The sequence below is a fragment of the Lissotriton vulgaris genome, chromosome 2_1 (assembly GCF_964263255.1).
Source record: "Lissotriton vulgaris chromosome 2_1, aLisVul1.2, whole genome shotgun sequence".
Taxonomy (NCBI): Eukaryota; Metazoa; Chordata; class Amphibia; order Caudata; family Salamandridae; genus Lissotriton; species Lissotriton vulgaris.
In genome coordinates, this window is record NC_141687.1 from 256785586 (window position 1) to 256813271 (window position 27686).

Genomic DNA, 27686 nt, shown 5'->3' on the forward strand with positions numbered 1-27686 from the left:
TGTATATTGTGAACAGGATGAACCACAAGGAGGACGCCCGGGAACATCTACAGTACCCCCCACTGGCTTTACCTGAAAGGTTAGGGCCTAGTCATTCTTGACAAGAAGGATGGCAAGCATTAATGCCCTGACCATGTTGGTTTTGTGATCTATCTTCCCTGTTGTCGCCTACCTCCTCCATTTGTCCCAGTAATCTTTTTTTTTTTTACAGAGTTTTATATAGCGCGAACTTGACCCGAATCGGGTATCAGAACGCTTTACATAGCACCAGTTGCATTACATGAGGACACATTAATTTTTGTTAAGCACAGGGAGATTAAGTGATTTGCCCAGAATCACAGGATGTTCAGCTGTCATTGCCGAGACTCAAACCCAGTTCCCCAGATTTGAGGGCCCTTAGGCCAAATCTTCCTTCTAACTTCTATTTCCCCACACTGCTTCTCCCCACAGCCCTTCTCTGCCATCTACTTTATTATCTCCAAGTTCTCTCGTCTGCTCCTACACCATCACTTCCGTTGAGGCAAACTCCAGTCCATCTATACAGCTTTTCTTCTGTGCCCAACAAACTCTTTTCTGTCCTAGTCACCTGTCCTCCACCTTTCTATCCTCCTCCGCCTCTTTTCTGTTTTTCCACAACCTCCATTCTGTCCTACAGCTTCACTTCTGTCTCTTATAGTCTCCATTCACCCCCATAGCAATCGTTCTGACCCAACATTCTTCCTTCAGCCCCAGTAGCATACTTTCTGCACTTACATACTTCCTTCTGTCCAACAGCCTCCTTTCTGCCCCCTCAACGTTTCTTTATGTCGCTCATATAATCTGTTCTTAAGTCACAGTTGTATTTACCTACATGTTCTGCTCTTGCATTAATTGCTTTCTTCTTCTCTTAGGTTCTGGGCCGTGATGTATATACCTCAAACAATCAACTGGGTGGAATCCAGATCATGCACTACAACGGTGTGACTCATAGCACAGTGTTTGATGACTACGAGGGCGTGTACACCATCCTGCAGTGGCTGACATACATGCCCAAGGTAAGTGCGCATCCACAGTATTTGCAATTGACCCGCATTTTGCTTCCTCAAAACAACAATTATAAGAGCACACACATATACGTGCCTCCAAGCAAAAACTGTTGCATATATATATATATATATAGAGGCAGCACCAAGGCACACCTACACAAATGGATAAAAAACACTGTAACACAAATGCACAGATACGCCATTGCACGCACACACTAAGCACAAACACTATCACACACGGATGTAAACATCATCACCAGCATACATGCTATGTCAAAAGCACTATCACATACACTCATGCGCTCACACAAACACTTTTTCATACAAGCAAATAACATCGCAAGTATAGACACAAATATTTTGACACTCAAACATCCTAAAAAACATACACAGTCATTCTCTTTCTCACAAATACACACACCGGTGTGTGTTTTGCCTGTTCAGACTGGTTTCCTTCTCTCCATCTAGTCGCAGATGTGTCAGTACGGGTGGATAATGACAGTTCAAGGTACTATGTTAAGCGTTACTGTTGCCCTTTGGTAATCAGAATACTCTGCTTAATATGTAACCAAAATCTTCTAATTGAAATTAGAGCCCATTGTGGGCTGTCTTGCAGACAAAAGCTTGAAAAACCTCTCATTTTTAGAGACCTGTGTGAATTTTATCAAAGCAAGATAATGTTGCCAAAATCCCAACGACTGAAGTTCATAATGAAGTATTATTCTCTTACTTTATTACAGACAATCCAAGAATACAGTCCAGTATTTTACATACTGTTTTCAATATACATTTCCCTATTAGAAAACAAACACCTTTTCATGCTGACTGCGCCCAACAACCTGTAATATAAGGAAATGTGTAAAGGGCATGGTGTTATATGGCCCGATATTGCCATCTCGGGATTCGAGTTGACATTTACACACCACTGTGGTATAACTCTCCGACCCAACACATAGTTCAACATATGACTTGACAAATAGTGTCATCTGTGACTTGACTTGTGACTTCGCATATTCTGTGCATAGAGGGATGACAAATTCCTGGAGTTGGTTTGTCCCTGTGCTCCAACTGAGGAAATACCTTTTGCCCCACTATTGGAACTTTCATAGATTCCCATGCTTTTGTATCATTCCCCGTCGTCGGAATGGGAGTCTCGGTAACAAAAATAACATAGCAGTAGGTACAAAAGAGAAAGAAACAGGCCTAGGCCTCATTCCCTTTTGTAGCATATCCGCCTCTTTTTGTAAAAGAGACCAAACTTAGGCATCAACCAATCAGAAGAGCCTCACCCCATAGAACCCTCCTGAAGGAACCTCAGAGCCTCAGATTTTCTACCGCACGTTGTGCTAGGGAGTCTCCTTAGAGCTCTGCTCAACATCTACTCTTCAGAAGTTTTTCTTCAGGTTTTTTCTTCAGGTTTTCTTCAGATTGTTAGCTGATCCTTCCAGGATGTCTGACAAGGTGAAAAAGAAGACCCTTTTCAAGCCATGTTCCACATGTGGCAAGAAAAGACTATTCATTGAGGATAAGCATAAAGACTGCATCTATTGCCTCTATCCTGATCACAAGGCTGCAGACTGTAAAATCTGCTGCACCTTTTCAACCAAGACCCTCCGGGACCCTGAGGGTAGGCTTCTGATATGGCTCCAGAGGTTGAAGTCCAGGAAGGATACTGTCTCCAGCGACAGTGAGGACACTGCATCTGCGTCTTCAACAAGAAGGACATTCAAAAGGGGTAGGGATTCCCCTTCTCCTTCTGTGGAGCATCCTTCTAAGGCCTCAAAAAAGACTCCCAGAGGGTCTGAGAGCCAGGGTCCAGGCGAATCTCCTCACCATGGTGAAAAGGAGAGGGTAGGACCATCTACGCCTTCGAAGGGTTTGAAGACTGATCCAGCCTTCAAAAAACCCTCTTCCCCATCTTCTGGAAAATCTGACAGAAGTTCCAAGGCGTCGTCGATGAAGGCGTCGTCGACGGAGGCTCCGTCGACGAAGAAGCCTAAGCTGAAACTTGTTCCGTTGACGGGCTCGTCGACGGGACAATCGACGACGACAGGATCGTCGACGAGGATGGAATCGTCGAAGACAGCTACAACAGCGCCGACGACGACATCGTCGACGAAGGTGCCGACGACGACAGTGGCGTAGACGACAAGGTCGACCACGATGGTTCGCCGACGGTGGCGACGGCGACGGTGTCGTCGACCAGGGCTTCGACGACAGCAACATTGACAAAGACGACGGCGGGGATGTTGACAGTCTCGTCGTCGACGGCAGCGACGACGCCTATCATGTCGTTGAGTATTTCTGTGTCAACGATGCATATTCCGTCGACAAAGCCGACGACGGCTGCATTTTCAGTTCCATCGTCGACGGGACCGGCGACGATTTTGGCATCGGAGAAGAGAATCACCATTTCAAATACCAGAATTACACCGGACATGACATCTCCGAGGAGTGCAACCCCCTTGCTACCAGCACTGCTGTTTGATGAGGATGAGTCAGAAGAGGAGGATCAGGACTCATATGACAACGCTGACAGTCCTTCTCAACTTATGGTCAAGTGCCAGGAGACGGATTCAGAAGGAGGGTATGACCAAGAAGGTGATTATCATCATCATCATCATCATCATTCTGACCAACCACAACAATATTCAGGTCAAGACATGGTTTCGGTCCGTTCTTCTTTCCTGCAGGACCTGCACAGGATGCTGCAGGATTACAAATCTAAAGCTGCAAAGCCTGCTCCGGCTCCAGTTGCACAAGCCGTTCCTGTACCAGCGCCTACCTCAACGGCTGTTCCTGAGATACCAGCTCAGGTGTCCCCTCAGCCACAGGCACCAAGTCCACAAGAGCCTTCCAGACCAGCAGACACCCATGATTATTCCTCGGATGAGGATCATAATTCGGACGATGAAGCTGATCAAGCTTGGGATGAGCACGTCATTCCGGACCCTCCGTCTCCGTGTCCGGATCCGGTGGATTCCCCTCCAGCAGATATAGGAGGATTCCATCAGCTGATGGAAAGGGAGACGGGCAGATTCAAGTAGGCAATGCCTGCGGTAGCCTCTGAATGTTTCTTGTATGATTTCAAGGAACCTTATAGGAAGTCAACAAGGTCCATACCAATAGTGCAGCATCTGAGGATGAAGGCCTTAAGGCAATGAAAAACCCAGCGACGGTGGTCCCTGTACTACTGCGTCTAGATAAAAAGTACAAAGCGCCTGACAATGGTCCAGCTTCCTTGACGGACCACCCAAAACCAGACTCAGTAATTTCTCAAGCGGCGCAGAGAAAATCCCGCAACCCCTCTGCTCCTTTAACGACTCCTCCGGACAAGGAAGGAAGGAGATTGGATAATTCCGGGAATAGATTCTCTTCAATGGTGAGTCTTCTGGTGCAGGCAGCTTTTGCCCTAGCGATAGTGGGCAGATATGACCGCCAACTATGGTGTGATGTTGCACCGTTCCTGGATCACCTTCCTCCAGAATCAAAAGTAGAAGCAAAGAAGGTCTAACAGGAAGGGGAGGCTACATCAATGGAGATCATTGACTGTGACATGGACATTGCCACGAGGGCATTTCTTTCTCTGGCTGGGGCTGCGGTCCTTCGTCGCCAGGGGTGGTTGAAGGCGACCTGGTTTCGACCCGAGATCCAAAATAAGGTCCTGGATCTTCCTTTTGATGGAGAAGCACTATTCGGGAAATTGATTGACGACACTCTCCAAGACATCAAAAAGGACACTGAGACGGCCAGATCTTTGAGTACGCTTCAGTACCGCAAGTCTCCTTTTAGAGGGTCCAGAGGCAAAAGTACAAACTACAGAGGATCTTACCAACAACAGAGATACTCATCCTACAGCTCAGGTTCGCAACAGTACCACCAGTCTTATCAGCAAAGGCAGGGCCAATCCTCCAATTACTCCAGGCCTAACAACAGAGGGAAGCAGTCTCGCCAGGGACGTGATACGTTCAAACGTCAATAGCGGCCTCCTGGCTCTTCCTACTGGACCCTCCTCCAAGAAGTCATCAGTTGGAGGCAGTGTATCCCAATACCTTCAGAATTGGTCCAGGATAACATCGGACCGTTGGGTGCTCAACATCATTCGAAAGGGCCTTGCCTTAGAATTCACTCAAATCCCACCATCCAAGCCCCCTGCAGCCATTCCATCAAAACACCTGCGTCTTCTGCGGCTCGAATCTAATCAAATGCTCCTGAAGGGGGCAATAGAGCTGGTTCCTTCCGACCAAAGAGGACAAGGATTCTATTCCAGGTTCTTCCTGGTAAAGAAGACGCTAGAGAAATGGCGCCCCATTTTAGATCTCAGGGAGCTCAACACCTATCTCATCTCCCTGTCTTTCCGGATGGTCTCTCTTCAAGACATCCTGCGGCTGATCAATCCGGGGGATTTCATGGCCACGCTCGATCCAGAGGATGCTTACTTTCATGTACCAATTCACCCAGCGCACAGAAGGTTCCTACGATTTACAGTAGCCAAGAGCCATTTTCAATTCAAGGTTTTACCCTTTGGTCTTCGCTCGGCCCCGAGGATCTTCACGAAGGTGCTGGCGCCAGTAGTGGCTTTCCTGACAAGGAATCATTTTCAAATCTTCCCTTACCTGGACGACTGGTTGCTGAAGGCCCTGTCCAGGAGAGCTGTGCGGGACGCGGTTCAGGCATGTACAAACCTGTTTCAAAATCTAGGACTCACTTTAAACAAAGACAAATCATCTCTGGTCCCATCCATGGAGGCACGTTTCCTGGGAGCCATCCTAAACTCAGAACTCTCGAAAGCTTTTCCAACCCTAGAAAGGCGGGAAAAACTGCAGTCCATGGCTCTGGACTTACGAAAAAGAAGGTGTCTTTCAGTACGCTGCTACAAATCTCTGCTGGATGTAATTTCGTCATGCATACCTCTGATTCCTCACTGCAGACTGCGAATGCGTCCTCTTCAGGAGCAACTGGACATCCAATGGACACAGATTCAGGGATCATTCCACGACAAGGTGACAGTCACTCCGACGATGGAAAGAGCAGCCCTGTGGTGGTCAGACCAGAGAAACCTGTCCCAAGGTCTTTCTTTCGTAAGCGATCCGTCTCCTCAAGTAGTGACAACAGATGCGTCGTTGGATGGCTGGGGAGCGGTGATGCATGACCTGCATGTCAGCGGCCATTGGTCTCCTCACAATAGTTGGCTCCAAATCAATCTCTTGGAGCTAAGAGCAATAACACTGGCTCTACAAGCCTTTCTCCCTCGCCTATGAGGTTCACAAGTGCTCATCAGAACAGACAACACCACAGCCATGCATTACGTGAACAAGGAAGGAGGAACCAGGTCTCTCCGGTTGTCGCAGCAAGCTCAGGAGATCTGGGAATGGGCGATCCTTCACTGAATGCCGCTGCAGGCAGAACACTTGCCAGGAATTCTAAACGAGAATGCCGACAGACAGAGCAGGTTATCCTCAGTCTGTCACGAGTGGGAAATAAACCAGCGAGTTTTAGAAGAGGTCTTCCACCAGTGGGGCAGACCTGCATTAGATCTCTTTGCCACGCCGACCAATAAGAAATGCCGGTCTTATTCAAGCAGGCTTCACCACCGTGGATCATTGGGAATGCGCTTTCCATAGCCTGGTCAAGGACATTTGTCTACGCCTTTCCCCCATCCCACTGATCCCGAGACTGATCAGGAAGATCAAAGTGGAACCATGCAGGATGATCTTGATAGCCCCTGCTTGTATCTTTGTCATGTTGGCTATTGCAAGGTATGTTATGACACAAAATGAGTTTTTTATTGCTAACTGATTGCTACTCTGATACAAAAGCATGGGAATCTATGAAAGTTCCAATACTGGGGCAAGAAAACAAGTTACTTACCTGTAACTTTGGTTCCCCAGTATTGGTAACTTTCATAGATTCCCATGCGCCCACCCACCTCCCCGGGGAAAGCTCAGCCTTCAGCAGATATGGTGACTGTTACACAACGGCTATGAAAATCTGAGGCTCTGAGGTTCCTTCAGGAGGGTTCTATGGGGTGAGGCTCTTCTGATTGGCTGATGACTACGTTTGGTCTCTTTTACAAAAAGAGGTGGATATGTTACAAAAAGGAATGAGGCCTAGGCCTGTTTTTCTCTTTTGTACCTACTGCTATGTTATTTTTGTTACAGAGACTCCCATTCCGACGACGGGGAATGATACAAAAGCATGGGAATCTACGAAAGTTACCAGTACTGTGGAACCAAAGTTACAGGTAAGTAACTTGTTTTCTTCACTGCCATATTTGTTGGTAATCTAGGAGTCGACAAAGCCTACTCACAAGTTGTGCATTCTTTCTACCTGTATTCTACACCATTCATGATGTTTGTTTTCATTTTGTAATACAACCTGCAAATAAAAGAGTCCAGTATCAACAAATCTTTCATTGTAGCACCACTATTCATAGATTTACTAACATATATACACACGGACACAGATGAACAAGTTACTTTCCTTCTGTAATTTTTTTTTCCTGGTGGATACAGTATCTGCCTGTGGATTCCTCACCTTATGAATTGCGCCCATGGGCAGCACTCCACAGAAACTTTTCTCCTCAGCTCTCCCACATCGACGAGGACGTCACAATGGAACGGCTCCGCCTGTGACTCCGCGTGACATCATCGGAGCCAAAAGAAGACCTTGTCAGCGTACTGATGTCTGTTCCACCCATTTTGTCCATTCCATCGAGCGGAACGGGTGATACAACAACATTTTCACAAGTATACACAGCATAGAAACACAGCCAAAACTGGAAATTTCTCTTCTTAGACATTTCCTGGAGCTAAACATCACATGATTCCAACAATAAATCACATAAAATATATATTGATTATTTTTCGGTATAAGCAGACCGGCAGCAGGGAGGCATGTGGGTCAGTGATGAATCCACAGGCAGATACTGTATCAACCAGAAAAAGCGTTACCGAAGGTAAGTAACTTGTTCTTCTGACGGGTGCATCTGCCTGTGAATTTCCTCACCTTATGAATTGCATCCCCAAGCAGTCCCACTTCTGGCGGAGGGTGCCTGCCTGCGTATACCAACAAATCCTGCAGCACAGAACATGCAAAATAGCTGTTCCTCCTTACCTCTGAATCCAAGCAATAGTGCTTCGCAGAAGTGTGAAGGGAGGCCCAAGTTGACGCCATGCAGATGTCTACTAAAGGGACACCTCTAGCTAAAGCCCAAGAAGAAGACTTATCTCTGGTAAAATGAGCTTGAATACCTTCAGGAGGATCCTTCTTGGTCAAGGCATAGCAGATCTTGATTCTTGATACAGAGAGTATGATCCACCTGGACAGCGTTCTTTTGTGGACAGCCTTGCCCTTCGTTTTGCCCACATACCCGATGAAGAGTTGGTCGTCTAACCTGAAGTGCTCTTTCCTGTTCAGGGAGAAGCTGACCACCTTTTTAGGGTCCAGGCGTTGAAGTCTCTCCTCCTCCTTAGAATAGTTAAGGGGTAAAGTGATGGATTTCCCTTGGTGGATAGGAGTGACCACGTTCAGCAGGAAAGCATCTCTGGTGCGAAGAACCATCTTATCCTCATGGAATTATGTCAATGGAGGCTTGGAGCTAAGTGCTTGCAACTCACTCACCCTCCTAGCGGAAGTGATTGCAACCAAAAATATCGATTTAAATGCCAGAAACCTTAAGGACCAAGATTAGCTCCCCACCCTAGAGTGGAGTCATCTGTTACCACTGTGGCCTCCGGAGAAGGAGGTTGAAACGGCTGCCCTTGAGACAGGTTGCCTGGAAAACACCATAACTGCTCCACTGCAGTGTCTCTGGAGATTCTGGCTAACTCTTCGAGATCTCCATTGTGAGGCACCACTGGAGGGCCCTCATATGGCAGCGTGCATGGTTGACCAACACTATGCAGTAGGCGAACAGACAGAGCAGGCGCAAGACCTTCAGGAATGGAACAGCCGCTCCATTCTGAAAAAGTGGAATCATAGCCTTGATGTCTTGAATCCTCTGTAGAGGCGGGAAGGTACTACTCACAGTAGTGTCCAGTACTGGCCTTATAAACAGGTTGCACTGTGAGGGCATCAGGTGAGATTTGGGTACATTTATCGAAAACCCCAAGTTGAACAACAGTTGTGTTGTTACCTGCAAATAATACCACACAATCTCTGGGGACTTCGCTTTGAGCAGCCAGTCATCCCGATAGGGAAAAACAGGAACCCCAGACCTTCTGAGATGTGCTGCGCCCACTGCCATCACCCTTGTGAAGACTCAATGTGCGGAAGTAAGGCCGAACGGAAGAAACGCCAACTGGTAGTGTTGAGACCCCACTGTAAAACAAAGATACTTCCGATGCGACTTCAGGGTAGGTATGTGAAAATACACATCCTGTAAATCAATGGGCACCATCCAGTCTTCCTTCTGCAGCACAAGAAGAACCTAAGCCAGGGTCAACATCTTGAATTTCTCCTGTTTGAGGTAAAAATTCTAAACCCTGAGATCTAGGATCGGCCTCAAGCGACCGTCCTTTAAGGGGGAATCAGGACGTACCAGGAGTAGCATCCTTGACCTCTTTCCTGCTACTGAACCACCCTGATCGCCCCTTTTTGTAGTAATAACAGAAACTCCTGCTGGAGTAGCAGAAGGTGCTCTTCTGAGCACGTGCCCCGGCGGGGAAGAAACGAAGGGGGAACGCACAGAAGGGTAGGGCATACCTATTCTCTATGATGTTGAACACCCAGAGATCTGTAGTAACAGACCTCCAATGTTGTGGAAAATTGGACACCCGTCCTCCCACTGGACAAGCCCGCTCCAGGATGGAAGAGCTAGAGCTGCTTCCCTGCGTACTAGTTGGAGGGAAATAAGAGGAGGAGGAGGAGAAGGAGGAGGAGACTTGCTGGTGTGCTGCACCCTGCAGATGACCTCTGCCCTTTACCCTGTAAGATCTGTACAGGGAATTGCCTCCTGTTGCTGCTGCTGTGGCTGCTGCTTGGCATGAAAGGACAAGTTCCTCCCATAGCCACAAAACTTGCAATATCCAAAGCACCTGGGCTGAGACTGGAGACCTTGTTGTGGCTCGACTGTCTTTAAAGTGCTGCAGCGCCGAGTCCGCTTTTGCCCCAAACAGGTGAGAACCATTGAATGATAGATCTATCAAGTTGGCTTGGATGCAAGGGGAAAACCCTGAACCCTGTAACCAAGTGTGCCTCCTGGTAGCCACAGATGATCCCATCGCCCCTGGCAACCGAATCATCAGTCTCCAGACCAGACTGTATGACCTGACGGGCCGCAGCCTGGGCATCCGTTAACACCTCCGAAAAATGCCTTTGAACTTCCTCCTGCAGTATTGGAAGCACCTCCCTGGCAGAATCTATAATGGCATGGATGAACGTCCCATAAGGCACATAGCATTTGTTGATTTGAGAGCCATACTGCCTGACTAGAATACTTTTTTTGTAGATTGCTCCATTCGTTTTGATTCCCTATCTGCAGGTGTAGATGGGAATGATCCTTCAGACTGCTTTGATGAGCACGAATTGTGGACGACAAAACTTTCTGGTAATGGATGAGTGGACCGGAAAGCAGGATCCCCCGGAGCAACCTTGTATCTTGCCACAGACCTGGACACAGCTTGAGCAGTCATAGGCTTCTGCCATACATCAAGGATGGGTTCAGTCAAAGCCTTGTAAAAAGGGAGTAAAGGCTCCAAGATAGAGGAAGGAGAATGTTAGACTTTAATTCTGCTGTGGGAAGAGGCAATTTCAGCCGATCAGCTACCTTCCTGATCACAGCCTGATAAGATGTCACCTCCTGCGTTGGGAGACCTTTCGGAGATAAGAGCTTCCATTCAGAAGAGTTACCCAAGCCAGTAGCCTCCTACTGACCTTCAAAATCCTGATCGGCATCAACAATCTCCCCTTTCTCAGCCTCTTCATGCTCCTCTTGATATTCTTCCTCTTCTATCAATCTCTGTGCCTCCCTCTGAGAACTCCTCCTCGGAACAGGCTTTGGTGGCGTCAGACCCGGCGCCTGTGACTTCGGGAACAGTGTTGAGGTTGAGTCGGTGCCGGTTCAGAACCAGATAGCACTGGGGAAGATCCATCTAATGGCTCTTGCCCTTCCAGAGATTGTACCTGAGTCGAAAGTCTCGGCATTGGGAGAGGCGAACCCCCTGGAGCTAGCCGCAAAAAAATCATAAGAGGTGCCTGAGGAAAATTAGTTGGCAGGCCTCTCAGGGAATATGCCAGTGGATCCATGGGACCAACAGGCACACCAGTAGGGATTGCCGCCCTGCCAAGCAAGCCAAGCATTGCATTTAAAAAATGCATCGGATCCGTACCATGATTCGGGAAGGCAGGATATACCGGATCTGGCACTGCAGACTCTGAGGCTGCTCGAGAAGGCAGTACATTCCGCTCCAGTGGTGGCACCAGAGACCCTGGAGCCAGAGGTGGAGTAGTCGGCTTCGGCAACTGTGGAGGCGTCGCGTTGCTTGGAACTGCTGGAGTCACCGCTCTCGGTGACGGGGCCAGAGACACCTCAGAAGAAGGAGATGGAGAGATTTCATCCTTCCGATGACGGCTGGGAACCAGGAACACTAACTTCGGCGTCGCATCCTTCGATGAACGACGCCGAGACCCATTGCACGTTTTTTCTTGTGTTTCTTCTACGTCCTCGGGATTCATGCGCCTGCAAGATGATCACTCCTCGACGTAGTAGTCCGGCGAAAGACACCACAAACAGTCTTCATGGTGGGCAATGTTAGACTTTTACCCCCACATTACCTACATGGCTTGAAACCAGATTTTCTCTGAGTAGCCATAGTCATTGCTACAAAGACACCACGACTTAAAACAAAGAAACTCCCAGAAATAGAGAGCCCTGGGAAAAACCGTTACGCATCGACAGCGAGGAAAAAAGGGAACTGTTGTCAGCACACAGACAAGGGCTTCTTATGGCTCTGATGACATCACGCAGATTCCTTGCGTAGCCGTTCCATTCTAGCGTCCTCGTCGACGTGGGAGAGCTGAGGAGAAACGTTTCTGTGGAATGCTGGGAATGGGGGTAATTTATAAGGTGAGGAATCCACAGGAAGATGTATCCATCAGAAACATATACACAGTCGTACACAGATATTTTTGTTCAGATGTACACATGCACAAAGACTCTAACACTTGAATTGCTAAACAAGTTTGATAAATAGTAACTGTTACTGCCTATCACAGTCCTGGGTTTCTGCAATGGCCAGCATGTGACACAAGTGTGTGTTTAGTCTGGAAACAAGATCCATTATTTACAGAAAACATATTTTCTTTTCAGTGTGTCTCCAGCTCTGTCCCAATTCTTGCACCCAAAGATCCCATCGACAGAGTCATAGAGTTCGTCCCCACCAAGGCTCCCTATGATCCCCGCTGGATGTTAGCTGGGCGGCCACACCCAAGTAAGTACAATGCCCTGCTTGCAGAGTTATTAAAATTACTTTTCACAGGTAATGCAGCACTAGTGGAAGGATTTTTACAAGTAGCCAGTCACTCATGCATGATTTATGACCTAAGGAATTACATTTTTTACTAACGCCCCTTTACGTATAGGTTGGTTTAGCTGAATAAGGCACCAATTCCTTCACTTTTGGAAAGGGGTATCTGTTCACATATAGGTCAATTTATATGACGCGTCTTTTGTTAAGGATTTTTTAAGATGTAAGTTATGAAACATATATACTAGCCCACAGTACATACCTGTTTTATTTAAATTACCGCACACTACATACCTTGATACACAAATGAGAATTGTTGATATTGCCCAAGGTATGGCACAAATTTTGTCAACTTCAGACGAATAAAGAGTAAGATGATTCTGTGGTGGTTTTAGCCTGGGATCTCTTGTATGAAAAGTGTGCTAACGTGCAACTTCTTTGCAAATTAGGACTAGTAAATGGAAGCCAACACAGAAGGTTAAGCCCACACGCCATAAACTGAATTTCTATAATGCACCAAAGTGATGTTTTTGGATGATTATAAATCTCTTGGCAAGTGAAGAATTGAAGGTATTGGAAACAAGCATTGGCGTAGCCAATAGGTCTCGCCTTTGGGGCTTTATGTGTTTAGCCATGCAGCACATGAAAACCTGCAAAAACAAAAGCAATCTGTTGTATAGCAAAACCTGAATTAATATTCAGGATTAAGGGACTGATGAAGGCAGGGCACGTGTAGAGCAGGGTATGACACCACTGGATCTCATCTGCACTATCACAGTGATGCTCTTATCCATAAGCGTAGGGCAGAATAGCGCATTGCCTAGTTGACAAAGGCCATATATTCCTGCCGCTCCTTGGACACGTCCATGCAAGCTATGGCATCCTGTAGATGCGTGCTACCTTAAGATCCATGCAAAGGGGAAGAAATACTTTAATGGTGCACTGAAAGCCCTTGGATTCCTGAAAAATCAGCCGCAAGGAGAACTTGTGCATCGATGCAAGAAAAACTATGAAATTTAAAAAGGAATAAATCACTTGCTTTAGTGTTCAGATCATTTATTTTTAAATGAACAAAACTCTGTCCATGTTTTGCACTCTAACTTCAAGTGTATTATTCATGTAAATTGCAATGGGTAGTACAATAAAAAAAACTCATCATAAATAGTGTTTTGTGTCCTTTTTCCACCACTAAGGTTTAAGGTATTTTAACATCAGCAGTGCAGTGCAATCCAACATGAATATATAGCTGCCATAACTGCAGAGCGAAACAAAAACAAAAACATCTTTGTTAGTACCTACAAATGGCTAGCTTGAAGTCTTCATGCTTCTATGCAATTTTAGCTATAGTGTAAGTGTCCGAATCTTCGTCTCGAAATAAACCAAAGACTGCTAAGGTCGAGAGACAGGACGGAAGTTTATTACAAATGAAAGTAGACCTCAGGTGATGTTTTTGAAAGATGCAAGCAATGTACGACACTGTGTTATGTGAACATTACGGGTTTGTGAAGTGTGTGCCTCTAATAACACCAAAGTACAGTGGCCGCACATGCACACAAATTTAATTAGAAATAATTTACAAAAATAGAACGAAGAGTGAATAAAAGGATAAAGCAGATAGGATATGCAGTATGCCTTTGCTAAATCTGGGCGAACCTTGATGTTTTCAGTTGCTGTATTTGTGTTGAAGGGTGGGCAGAAGCAGTGACGGGCGCAGCTTCTGTGTAAGGGAAACCCTGTATTTGTGTGGGAGGCCGGAAGCAGTGACGGGCGCAGAGCCACCAACAGGCACCAACTAGTATTTTTTGAATATCTACAGAAGACATGTAATTTAATTAGAACCGACTTTTTCAAATACCTTCAGCTACGGAGCTTCTTAGAGCAGAAAATAATCAATAACCAGATTACATTGGGCAATATAGGAATTTTTGAAGTAATCAAACTAAGATCTAAGATGGGTCCTATATATCAACTATTCATGGATAAAGCGAAAGATGATCTACAGGATTGGGAGTTAAAATGGCAACATAAACTGGGGGTCGAATGCATTAATATAGCAAAAAGTATAGAAATAGCTTCCCGTGTATTATTCAATGGCTCGCTAAAAAGCCAACATTTTATGTCTATATTTGGACTTTACTATACCCCGAGTAAAATTGCTAGATGGAAATCAACTAGAGGAGCTAAATGCAATCGATGCGGACTGCTGGTGGCTGATGCACCCCATATATTTTTCTTGTGTCCTAAGCTTTCTCAATTTATCCATGAGGTTGAATTTTTTTATATCAAACAGGTTGGGTATCCGAGTGCAACTGTCGACCGAACTAGTAATTTTTGGCTCCCAAAAAACAGTGGCTGCTGGATGGTCCCCGCCTGAAGAAGGGTTTATTTTTATTAGCATGTCCATATTTCGTTTATGTGTCACATCTATGTGGTTAGCTGTCGATCCACCAACTTTTTTGAACTGGCAATCTAGACTATTGTCTACATATTATTTAGAGATGTCTCTGTACAAAAGGAAAGGTATTAGAAAGAAAATGTTTGGGACAAATATGTGGTCTCCTATAACAAACTGGTTAAGGCTTTAAAGAGGCTAAGATTTGATGTCTGATTATAGATTGTTTTGTTAACCCATGTCTGATAAATTGTAAAAGTGTAAAATCTATGAATTGATGGCATTGTCTGGAATTAATGTACTGATGATTTGTCTGCTGACATTTAAAACAATAAAAAAAAAGCAAAAGCTCGGCGCACCCTGTATTTGTGTGGGAGGGCGGAAGCAGTGATAGGCGCAGAGCCACCATTTTAAAATAACGTTACCAGACCCACTCCTGTAGTCCAGCCACCCGCTGCTCATGTAAAGATGAATCCACGCAGCTCACAACATCTCACCTCTCACAAGTTTCTGCAGAGCTCACACAAGCCGATAATTTTGCTTTCTGGAGAGCGCGGAATGAGGGCCTTGTACACTGCGATCGGGGAACATCGCCTGTGAAGCACGGTCGTACACGCAAATAGAATCAACAAGCGAAAGCACGGCGTGCCCTGTATTTGTGTGGGAGAGTGGAAGCAGTGACGGGCACAGAGCCACCATTTTAAAATAAAGTTACCAGACCCACCCGCCGTAGTCCAGCCACCCGCTGCCCTTGTAAAGATGAATCCATGCAGCTCACATCTCACCTCTCACAAGTTTCTGCAGAGTTCACACAAGCTGATAATTTTGCTTTCTGGAGAGGGTGTAATGCAGGCAGTGTACACTGTGATCGGGGAACATCGCCCGTGAAGCACGGCCGTACACGCATATAGAATCCACAAGCAAAAGCGAGAGTACAGCACGTTGCTTGTTTGTAACCGGACCCACCAGGAATGCAGCTGCCACCCTGCGCAGCGCTGCTCGCTCCTGTGAGCAAACCTCAGTGGGAGTGAACCTTTGGAGACGAGGTGGGATATGCACCCGCCTTTGGGCATTTGTGTGCTTTCATTCATGAAAAACACACGCAAAGAACAATATAGTGTGTGAGAGGAGTCAGACCCACAAGGAGAAAGCAGGAGAAGCCACAAGAAGCCTCGCAGAACAGCGCATGCGCGCTGCCTCAGGCTCGACCTAAAAAGGAGCCTTACAAAGTACGGTGATTTTCAAAAATGTATCTGCAGCTATCCGCCTTACTAAGGAATAATGCCTGCACAAGCAGTAATTCTGTTTCTTCATTTCACTGAGTCTTATTTAGGCACTATTCTATATGATCTCTAGAAAAAATCACGGACACCAGCTTAAGTGCCGCACTGTCCTTTTGAACGTCTCTGCTGCATTTGATGTGATGTTCCCAGAGCTATTACTTTAACACCTATACCCGGTAGGTAATTGTGGCAAACTTTTAACCAGGATCACCTCATGCCTTTCAGCGATCTGTCTGCCACTTATCAATCAATATTCCTGCCACTACCAAATGAAATATCTCAGGGCTTTTCACTGTGCCCAACACTATTCAAAGGCTATTTTGCGCCACTGGCTGGAATAAATACATCTTTTGATTTGATGCTGTTGACATATGCTGATGATTCTCAAACCATCGTTAGGCTGGACGTCCATTTCTCCCGTGCCAAGACAAAACTCCAAAATGTTCTTATAGCAATGGTTAAAAGTATGACTACAAACACACTCACTAATAAAACAAATCCTGATAGTAGGGTCTTCGGGTTTCATGGTCCACATATTGGTTGCCTTCCTAGTTTTCCAGTTCTCCTACACCTGATTCTTTTCTGTATAGTTAGTTTATTTTTGACAGATATTTATCTCTTACAAGTTAAATCAATAAGGTGACATTGGCGTGGTTTTGTTGCATCAGAGATTATTTCTTTACATCCTAGGAATCCAGTAGCAAAGGCGAGCAATTTATTTCGCCTGGACCAGTGCAGGAAATTGAGCCGGATCCCGGCTGCCCAGTGAAATATGCACAATTTGTCCCAGTGTAATTGTTGACACAGGCCACATTTGTGGAGAAGTGTGGCTCAATGGTTAGAGCCACACTCACAGCATGGGAACCCTACCCTCTAAGGAACCAGGGTGCATATTTTATATCAAAAAACAATGGTTCCAGTGGAACAAATAAACGTATATATGATAAATACTGAACAATGTCTAATAATAATGTGAAGGTTACTGAGGATGTAGGAAGAATGTGCACGGTTTCAACAGGGGTATATTTACAAGGGAATGGGAAAACGACCATATACACAATATTCAATGATTTAAACAATGACTATTGAATTCATAGACATTGATTGAAAGGTTCATTCCCAATGGGCGTCGACGGCGTTTCAACCCTTTATAGGATGGAGGGTCTCGTCAGGACAGGGACAATGTGGGACATCTTTAGAGAGTCAATCAAGGGCTCGTGGTGGAGAGGGTGCCAACCATGCGTGAAAGGGAAGAATAAACATATTTACAGTGAACCCTGCTGGGTACTCACTGTAAGTAGTGGGACAGTGCACATATTGTCACTTGTTGTCACCTCTGTGTGCTTTAACCACTCCTTTGGTTCACACTTTACACTTGGGACGCCTTTTTTCGAAAGTCTTCACATTGTTACATGTACACTAAGTGTATTTTACTGTATACTCTTTGTATTCTTGCAAAAATAACAACTGATGGTAATTCAATAGGTGTTATGAGTTTTGTTTCTCCTTCCTACATCCTCAGTAACCTTCACATTATTATTAGACATTGTTCAGTATTTATCATATATACGTTTATTTGTTCCACTGGAACCATTGTTCAATGGTTAGAGCGGCAGACCCTGATGCAGAGGTCTGGCCCGGGACCAGGGTTCGATTCCCGCCTTGGCGGGTCTTGGGCTCAATTTCCTCGGACCTGATAATTCTCGCCTCGGTGCCTATTCTAATCATGGGTCCACTCTGCAACTCTGGACAATAGCTTGCTTAATCTCCACAACGGCTCCAACAGCGCTGGGATGCCTGACTTCACCTTGCGGGTGCCCAGGAGTGGACATTTCACAGGGAAAAGCCAGGAAGGCTTCCACAGTTGTATGCGTACAGTGTCAGGAAACCCTGGTTGGGGTATAAGTGCGCTTTACAAGTACAAATTCATTTCATTTAGCAAGCAATGCCTTCACATTTCTGCCTTCCTGCAGGCAGCGAGTTGTGTGTTTTTTTCACTTCCAGTTGGGCCCAGAACAAAGGGCGGACCTAAAGGGACATCCGTTCTCCTTTTGTTTAAGTATCACCCTGACTTGGTGCTATCTGGAGACTAAAACATAGATGCCAATACAATGGAGGGAAACAAAGGTGCACAATTTCTTATCACTTCACAAGTAGAGAAAGTACGATTTGGAGGCACATTTTTTACTTTTTGTTCAACTCTTGTATGTTAGAGAAATGCGTGCACTGTAAGAAAGTCAGATATGTCTGTCTGTATGTATGAGTAACAAATAAGGATATAAATAGCATTTACAATTTTTTTTATTTAATAAGTTTATAGTGCTAAACATCCCATTGTAGGCTGTCGAACAATTGAACGGATGCACAAGTTTCCAAACGGAAGGTATTTGTTATGGTAGAATATTTTGAAGCCGGTGCAATGTCGCTTGGATAAGCATTGGTATACCAAGACATAGCTGACTTTGACACAAAGAGTTGGGGCATCATCCTAGGGCAAGTTTCCAAACGGAAGGTTTTTGAAGGTGCAATATTTTGACACTGATGCGAGGTTTGTGTGGATAAGCAATGGTATAGCAAGACTGTGCACACTTTGACACACAGAGTTGAAGCATCATCCAATACCTAGGGCCCATCGACTGCAGGGTTTATCTATAGTGATCCCCTTAATAATAGGGTGTTGTTAGAGGACTTATGTTATCTTCTGGAGGCTAACACTCCTTGTTCAGCTAAGAACACAAGGGATATCCCGAGAGCTGACACTGGCTAGTGTGAGATACATGTGTCCTAAGGGGTTTTCCAAAGAAGGTTAAGCATACCAGCAGGTGTCTGAAAAACTTTTGGTGACTATACTATTGTTTTGTATTCTATGAATGTATTGTGTATAATAGTCCGGAAAAAATGATTGATTTAAATTGTTTCCACCGAAACATGTTGATGGAACCCGAAGGGAGAATCTATATTGAACCCTACAAGTTACTGAATTATTTCATGGACACTTGGCCACATAAATAGTAGATATCTTTCTCCATATAGACTTAATGTACTGTCTTAAAAAATCTCCGTTTTAATTATGTATATGTGTTGTTATAGTATGTGTTGCTTTGTTGATGTGATTTTTAACATGAAGAGTATACCTTTTGTGATACCGGATTAAAGCAATATATATTTTTCTAAAATTCTTTGTTATTTAGTGTGGGTTGTGCTTATGGATATTAATGAAATGCCTATGGATTTACATGTGAATGATTGATTGTGGTTAAAACATTAACTGAGGGGAATTTTTAGATTTTTTTTGGTTTGGAGAACCCCTGTCCCTTCGTGTGAGGGGTTTCTCTCGGTTTTTCAGACCAGAGAGTTTAAAAGTTTGGAGGCCATTAGGCCCTGATAGCAGCAAATACAAGGTTACATATTTATCAATTTAGGTCTACAGAGTGTATGCATCTCTAGACCAATGGTGCTGCAGTCTGATTAGAGGGAAAGGACCTTCTCGGGAAGTAAGGCTCCAGAAATTCCAATCTCACTAACCCCAGACCTCATAGCTACACAGGAGGTCTACCATTTTTTGAATCACTGCCAAGTTTCAAAAGGTCTTTGTACTATTTTAGCCTGGCCTTTCTCTCCTGAAGATAGCAACACAAAAAGATGACGAATGGATGGAATGCTGATCATTGTCAACATTCACCACCAGTATAGAGATCTGGGCCTAAATCCATTGTTTTTTTTGCTCACCATGCCATTCAGTTTTGGACCCAGCCATATGCAAATCAGTTTTGACCCTGCTCCCCATGGTAATAGTCCAGCCTGAGCTGCCAGGTCAGGTCCTAAAGGGGGTGGTGATGGACGGAGCATCTGAATCAATCAAACACTCACACCCAGTCAAAAGATCTGGGTTTATTCCATCACCGTTCTTTAGCCCACTCTGCCACCCCAGTTCAGACATGGCTATATGCAAATCAGTCTGACCCTGTGCCTCATGGGAACAGTCCAGCCCGAACTGCCAAGCCATGTCTTCCCTGGACCGGAAACAAGCTTCTGAGGACCGATTTCTGGCAACAATGGATTTAGGCCCAGATCTTTGTACTGGGGTGAATGTAAGACATTGTTCTGCATTCTGTCCATCAACTGTGTTTTTGCCAGGTCAGGTCCTCCTGGACCGGAAACTAGTATCCTGAGACCGGTTTTGGGGAATCACCCTTCATCAGCCAAGCTAACTTGAATCCAAGGGCATGGTGAGCAAGGGACCCACATCTGGGCATACCTTTCCCACTTAAGGTGACTATAGCAATGCAAAAATATGATGGACGGAATCCTGAACATTGTCAAACATTCACGCCCTGAATGTTTGATTTGTTCAGCATTCATCCATCGTTTGTGCAGCATTTTTTGCCCTAAGTGGGATGGGTATGCCCAGACATGGGTCTGCTCACTGTGCCACTGACTTCAAGCTAGCCTGGCTGATGAGGGGTGTTACCTCGAAACCGGTCCCAGGAAACTTGTTTCCGGTCCAGGGAAGACCTGGCTTGACAGTTCGTTCTGGACTGTTCCCATGAGGAGCAGTGTCAAAACGTATATGCATATGGCTGGGTTCAAACTGGGGTGGCATCCTGAGCAAAAGAATGATGGAATTAACCCAGATCTCTTTACTGGAGATGAATGTTTGATTTGTTCAGCATTCCGCCCATCATTTGTTTGCGCAGCACATTGATTCCTGAAGAAATTATGGTCTTAAAGATGGTCTGCCCCTCGCCAGACGTGCTGCACTTACCCAAGTATCTGTTAATCTTTTCTCCCTGTATTTTAAGTTTTTAAGTCTCATTTCTTTGTTACTCCGGTTCTTCATCCTTCAGCCGGGCGCTGCAAGCCAAGCCAGCCCCAAATTTGGGGGACCTGGGGCTTTAATTTAGTGTCTGCGTTAAGAGCAGCTGATGATGCCGGTCGATAAGCTGAAGCAAGACACCTCCGAGGTGAAAAGTTAACACCATTTATTAGAGCAGATAGTGCAGCGATATTCTTCAAAGTGACGCCCAGCGCGGGCGGAATCTGAACGATCGGCCTGCGCGCGCGATAAAGAGATGGCGCGGGATGGATGGCGACACTCGACAGAGGGGCCGGGGACGCGGGGGTGTCGACCAGTGTAATTACAAGCGAGGGGCCGATAACGCTCTCCGCAGCCTCGCCGGGGTCTGCAGAGGTGAGCGCGCGGGCAGCCGCACTTTTAATTGGTTTTCGATGCGTCTACGGAGGCCGAGGTGCGACAGAAACTAAAGGAGCGCCTAGAAGCGGTGTGCAGAGAGGATGGGAGCAGAGAGTGCAGTTTCCAGACTTCTAGAGTCTCCGGATTAAACCTGGCGTCGCCAGCACAATCACTGTCTTCGCAGCCTGCCGTCTTCTTGGCTCTGTGACCGGTATCTCATGTCATCTATCTAGCTGTCGGTCTGTCTGTCCGCTGCTATCTGATCCATCACGGTGATCTGTGGGAATGTTTCTTCAGAGGTTACAGCGAGCTGCTTCCAACGCGGCAGAATCCATTATTTTAATTGAGTGGAGCCCGTGTAACTTTCAAGCTTCAGGCCGGTGAGAAATGCTTCTGTTTCCCTTTTTGGGGAAAGGCTGGTTGCGAAGAAGTCGGGCCATATGTTATTTGTGTGACACCTTCAAGAAGAAGTTTACTGCAGTTGCACCATTAATACAAAAAAAGGAGGAAAACAAGGTAGAATACGGGGTGGCAGGTGCCTGGCAGACAGGTCACTAATGAGCGAATGGGCGGGAGAGAGAAAAGCCCGTGGTGTGCGTATATGTCAGTTCATGTGTGTGTGTCTTCTCACGTTCAGGCCACTCTGTGTGTGTCTGGGTTTATTTGTATATCTTTGTGTGCATCTTTAGATATATCTGTGAATGCATGAGTGGGTATAATGGGGTTATTTCTGTAGCTGGGTGTCTGCGTCAGAGTGAATGTTTTAGGTCTATCGATCGACACGTCTGTCTGTGTCTGTGTGGGGGTGAGATGGGTTAGGCATACCATTGAATAGTAATTAATCCGAAGGAGGAGAACATTATCAGATTACATGTATTACAATTTTGGTTTAAAAAAATTCATAAAAATTAAAGATAAAAATATCTCAAGGAGGTTGAAAGTTGGTGGAAACGAAAATGTTTTTCTCAACATATTTCGATAGGAATATGAATAAGGGCTTCCAAAGCAAAAAGCAAATCCCCTTTAATCTTCATATGCATGGAAGATAGGTTTGCAATGTCCCGTCTATGATGATAGCAAATCATATTCCACGCTTAGTAAAATATATTTCTGGTAGAGACTTATAATTAACCACACATTCCTCCTGGAAATCCATTGATGCCGTGTGAGGAGATATCTTTAGTACTCTTTAACTCCAAGTTCAGAGCCGGTCCGACCCCAACTGAGTCCGCGCCTGACCACTGTTGAGGTGTGCTTCCCCTAATTGATCTGCTACCTCCACAAGGACGAACACACACCATACACTCCCTTTTCGGTACAGGTGATGAAGTGGGTCATGAGTTTGCTCATGGGGACAATTGGTACGTTGACCTGGACGCAGTCATTTGCCTTAATACCTGAAACTGGTCTTTTCTCACTCCCATGGTATAGCCACCGAAGAATCTGCTTCCTACACCATAGGAATGAGTAGGGCGGCCAAGGCCCGTGACTGCCAGCACCCCAGCTTGGTGGTAAAAACTAATATGCCGACAGAAGTCCTTCAGCCAGGTCAAACACCTTCTGAGCCCATGCTGCCAGGCAGTGAGGCATTAATAGATACTTTGTTGGGAACCTGGGTTAAACCTTGCTCTGGACCCCCAGTCACCAAACCGATATCGAGACACCACCACCCTACCCCATGTGACCCTGTGTTCCTCTCTCAGCACCCCTCCCCTGAACGTTTAGTGGTGAAGGCGTCCATGAGCAGATCTAGCACCAACACTTTTCCGACTACTCCTCCTGATAAGGAGTCCAAACGGGTGGAGACATTTGGTAAGCAAATTTTCTCTTCCACCAGACTGGCTTTCCATTTAGTAAATGGCAGCAGCCTCCTGGGATACTAATCCAACCCCCTGTGGGACTCAGTGGCTCAAGTCCTCCCTTGGGCCCTGAAGATATCTGACCTGTCCTTGCCCATGCCATTCAAGATAGCCCTGATGCAAGCAAGTTCTCAATTCATTGTGGCTTAGACATACTGATTCCTTTGGGATAGGTACTGGTACCACTGTTACCATTCGCTGCCTTGCATGGTTGTGATTAACCAGCTTCTTAGGCGATGTCCAGTCCTCCCTTATGGACTTCCCCTATGACGGGACTCACCTCTTTGGGGACAAGGCTGATTCTCCTTTTGATCGATTCAAAGGCAACAGGCCCACTGCATGCTCTCTGGGCGTATTCGACCCTCACGCTAGCGGCACCAACCATACCACTCCTTTCACAACTTTGGTGGAGCTGTCCCCTTCCGCCAGCCTCAGCAAAGAACCCAGCAGTTTTGCAGTTGAGGCCATGTTGCTCACTGTCCCTGTAGTCGAGGTCAGCAGCCTGCCCAGTCCCTTTCCCCCCAGCCACCCACCTAAAAAAAAACTTCAGTATGCCTTTAGGAGAGCACAGCCACCCAGTGGGCGACAGATTCCAATGATTCTTACGGGGTTGGCTAGTCATATCTTCAGGCAGGTGAGTCGCAAGGGATATGCCTTACCCTCCCTCTCTTCTTTGCTGCACCTTCCACTGCCCCAGCAACAACTGATGGGTACCAAAGATCTTTTAAAGCGAGAAGTACATGCTTTTTTGGCCTAGTGGCTATCCAAAGGGTGCCTGCGCCAGAAGTTGGACGTGGTTGCTCTTTCTGGTGCCAAAGAATGCTGGAGATCTTTGTTATATTCTAGACCTGCTTCCTCTCAACTTCTTCCTCTTTCAGGACAAATTCAGAATGCTCCTATTGGCCCAGGACTTGTCTACATCCTACTCAGGTGTTCGACCTGCAGGATGCTTATTTCCATTTATCCGTCCTGCTGGGCCATCCGCGTTCCCTGCGGTTCATGGTGTGACAAGAGCATTTTGAGTTCGCTGTGCTCCCATTTGGTCTCACCAGGGCCCGCCTGCGTGTTCACGAAAGTGATGGCGGTGGTCGAGCACACCTTCCAAGGTCTTGGGTCCTAGGGTTTCCCTATCTCTACAACTGGCCTCTGAAGAAGTCCCGGCTCCATTTCAACCTTCTGGAGCTGAGGGCCTTCTGCCTGAAGTTGATTGCCTTCTTTCGTGCCATCAAAGGGAGGTTGGTACAGGTGCTCACAGATACAACACTGCATTATGGTATTGCAACAAACAGGACAGGGTCGGATCACGGACTCTGTATGTAGAGGCCTGGTGACCCTGGAAATGGCTGCACCACAAACGCATTTACCTGGTGGCGTACCATTTGGCAGTTAAGGCAGTTGATGGTCCAGGACCTCAACCGCCCTACTCTCCTCCATATCCATGGTAGGGGGGACCAGACCAGTGCCAAGTTGGGTGTCTAACCCATAGGCCTCTGCCAGTCCCTCATACAAGTTGTCCTCATACTCATTTAAGGGATGCTGGTTTCCATATATGTCCTCAGACCCCTCTCATTCGTCTACCTCTCTAGGCCTATCAAATGTAAAAGTCACTGGCAACAATCCGTAGAGCATGACCTCAGTCGGCACCGGAACCGATGTCGGACGGCAGCCATCTGGCTTTGAGTCAGAAATGGCAATGGGGATGCCATCATTTGCACCACTGGCAGTCAGTAACATCAGACCATTGGGTATTGCAAATCATCCAAAGGGCTACTCTCTCTCCTTTGTGACTTTCCCTCCACCCATGCCACCCACTTACGACGGCTGTTGGAGGACCGCCTCTCCTTGCTCTGTCAGAAGGTGCTGGCTGTCTCTGGCCAACAGAGCCATAGAATGGGGGTGTCGGCATCAGAGTACAGTGATGTGGATTTCGTGTAGCCCGACTCCCGGGACATATTGTTTGGGGTCAAGGGCAACAAGTTTTTATGTGTTCTTTGTCCTTGGGGCAAGTAGGCCCAAACCCGTACAGCACAAACCCTTTGGCTGCCAGTGTACAGTACCACATTACGGATCAGGGAAAGGCATTGTCTGCAGTTAAGGTAATATTTGTGCCAAAGTCTTAACCTCTTGGCTGCTAGGCGTTTTCCCCCTCCTGTGCTGGGAATTACCATTTTGCTGTTTGCAGGACGAGTTCAGCTCGTCATCAGCACACGACACCCGTGGGTGATGACGAGCTGAGCTCGTCATCAGCATCGAAAGGGTTAATGCTGTTCAAACTTGTATTTTTGGTTCAATAATGTAAAGCCTTTATTATTATGGTGAGCGCTCTAAGTAAATGTTGTAAGCTCGGAATGCACTACTGACAGGGGTTCCAGTGCAAAAACGTGTATACATGTTTTTAATGTTTAACAATATGAGGCTAAGTATAATGGTCCCGGAATGCTACCTGATTAGATGCACATATTTGCGGAAGCTTCAAAGCAAGATTGAAGATTCTTTGCTTTCAAAATAAAATATTCACAAAAAAAGGCAAAAACATTTTGCTAAACTACTGGCAAATTTTAGGTACCATCTCTTTGCAGCATCATTTAGTAAAATGTGTTGATGTACAATAGTATTTCCTAAAATATTCACAATAGAAAATCAGTGTAAGCAGTTTTAATAAGATTTTGGGAAACATAAAAAGAAACAAGCATTGGTAGAGCCAGTAGGTCTGAAATAAATTGTTGGTCAGCCTTTTGGTTTTGCCAATGCATGACTTGTTTTGGCATGGTTTTTGTAAAACCTTATTAGTGTGGGAGCTGCCGGGCCCTCACCATTATAACAAACATTGGCAAAAGCAACAATAGTTTTGGTCTTAAAAATCAGACATTACCACTGTAGTTCCTGGCACTGAACAACACGACTGTGTGTCAATATGCTCCTTGTGAAAGAACAGAATGCTGTCACTCAGTGAAGCTAGCCGATAGACAGAGACAGAATTGTAATAAGAAAAACAGGTCATAGTTAACATTAGACCTAATTGGGGCCCAATTAATAAATAAAGTCTCAAAAGTGCCCTCATGTCCTTGCATTAAGTGCAGATATACAGCTTTCCTGAAGTCACAAGACTTTACAGAAGTAGGCCAAGAAATAGGACTCCTAGAAAAATTTTGTGAACTGCATTTTAGCATGAGCAAATATGCAGGTGTAGATTTGCGCATGCAAAAACCTGAGTATTTGCAAGTTCACTCTCCCTCCAACCACTTTTTTCCCAACCCTGTATAACGTTTTATGTCTGCCATTGTCAGGAATATATCTCCAACCTTAATCAGAATGGGGTAAAATTAGAGAAGAGTTGGTGAAAACCCTTAAAACATGCAAGTTAATAGGCTTGCATAGACCTGAACGGGCATTTTGGAGAAGTGTGGCTCAATGATTAGAGCGGCAGATCCTGATGCAGAGGTCTAGCCCGGGACTAGGGTTCAATTCCCCGCCTCGGCGGGTCTTGGGCTCATAATTCCACAGACCTGATAATTCCCGCCTCGGTGCCTATTCCAATCATGGAGTCTCACTCTGCAACTCTGGGCAATAGCTTGCTTAATCTCCACAACGGCCCCCACAACGCTAAGGATGCCTGGCCTCCACCTTGGGGGTGCCCAGAAGTGGACGCCTCACAGGGAAAGCCAGGATGGGTTCCACAGCGGTATTCGTACAAGCGCCTTGAGACCCTTGCGGGTGAGTAGTGCGCTATACAAGTATCAATTTACATTTACATTCCAACCCTGGAACTGTTGCTTACTGTTACTTTCAGCCCCAGTCCGTAGATCTGCGGAAATGTGGCAAGGTAAGGGAATTGCTAGTATTCAAATCCTACTATGGAAGGAGTTCTTAATGAAGCAACCTGCCCCATGGACAAGTAGATATTTTATTAATTTCCACACCCCTGAGAATAGGTCGTGGTTGCTATTCCCTCTACTTTTTGATGCCAAAGAAGTAGGGAGGCCTTTATTCTATCCTACTGTAATGGCTGGATTTTCTGTTTAGATGGGATCAGCCCCCAGGGGCCCCTGTGACCCAGCCAAAACGTACTCACCTTCCCTTCTTAGATCGTATTTACACTGAGTAGATATAAAGATGAATATACAGGTCGCACCTAAGAATGGGGAATGACAATATACATATATGGATTTTCTACAATATCTTATTCACATCAGTTGGCCTCGCGGTCGCCCCGACCCAGACCGTTCTACCCTAGGGCAGATCTGACACACAATCCGGCGTGTCTACACACGGGCCTGCAGAACCCAATGCTCCCTTTTCCAAATCGTTCGCGATCCTGCGAAACATACACGACAGTGTCCCTCCTGTCGCTCTCATTTAGTCTTATACCACAATCCGGTGGCTTTACACTGCGGTGTCCCTCCCGCCGTTCTCATTAACGCCGCATATCAACGACGACCACATTCCTATGAAACATTATTGGGAT

At 46.0% G+C, this 27686-nt stretch overlaps 1 protein-coding gene across 7 annotated transcripts in view; it reads left to right on the plus strand.

The window, feature by feature from the left end:
• The window catches only part of ACACA (acetyl-CoA carboxylase alpha), a 1131726-nt gene that overhangs the window by 760657 nt on the left and 343383 nt on the right, over positions 1 to 27686 (plus strand). For all 7 annotated transcript variants that reach the window (XM_086954890.1, XM_086954892.1, XM_086954891.1 and 4 more), the window contains 2 exons: positions 891 to 1034; positions 12337 to 12457. In XM_086954890.1, the coding sequence (XP_086811016.1) occupies positions 891 to 1034; positions 12337 to 12457 (265 nt within the window). The remainder of the gene's footprint in view (positions 1 to 890; positions 1035 to 12336; positions 12458 to 27686) is intronic.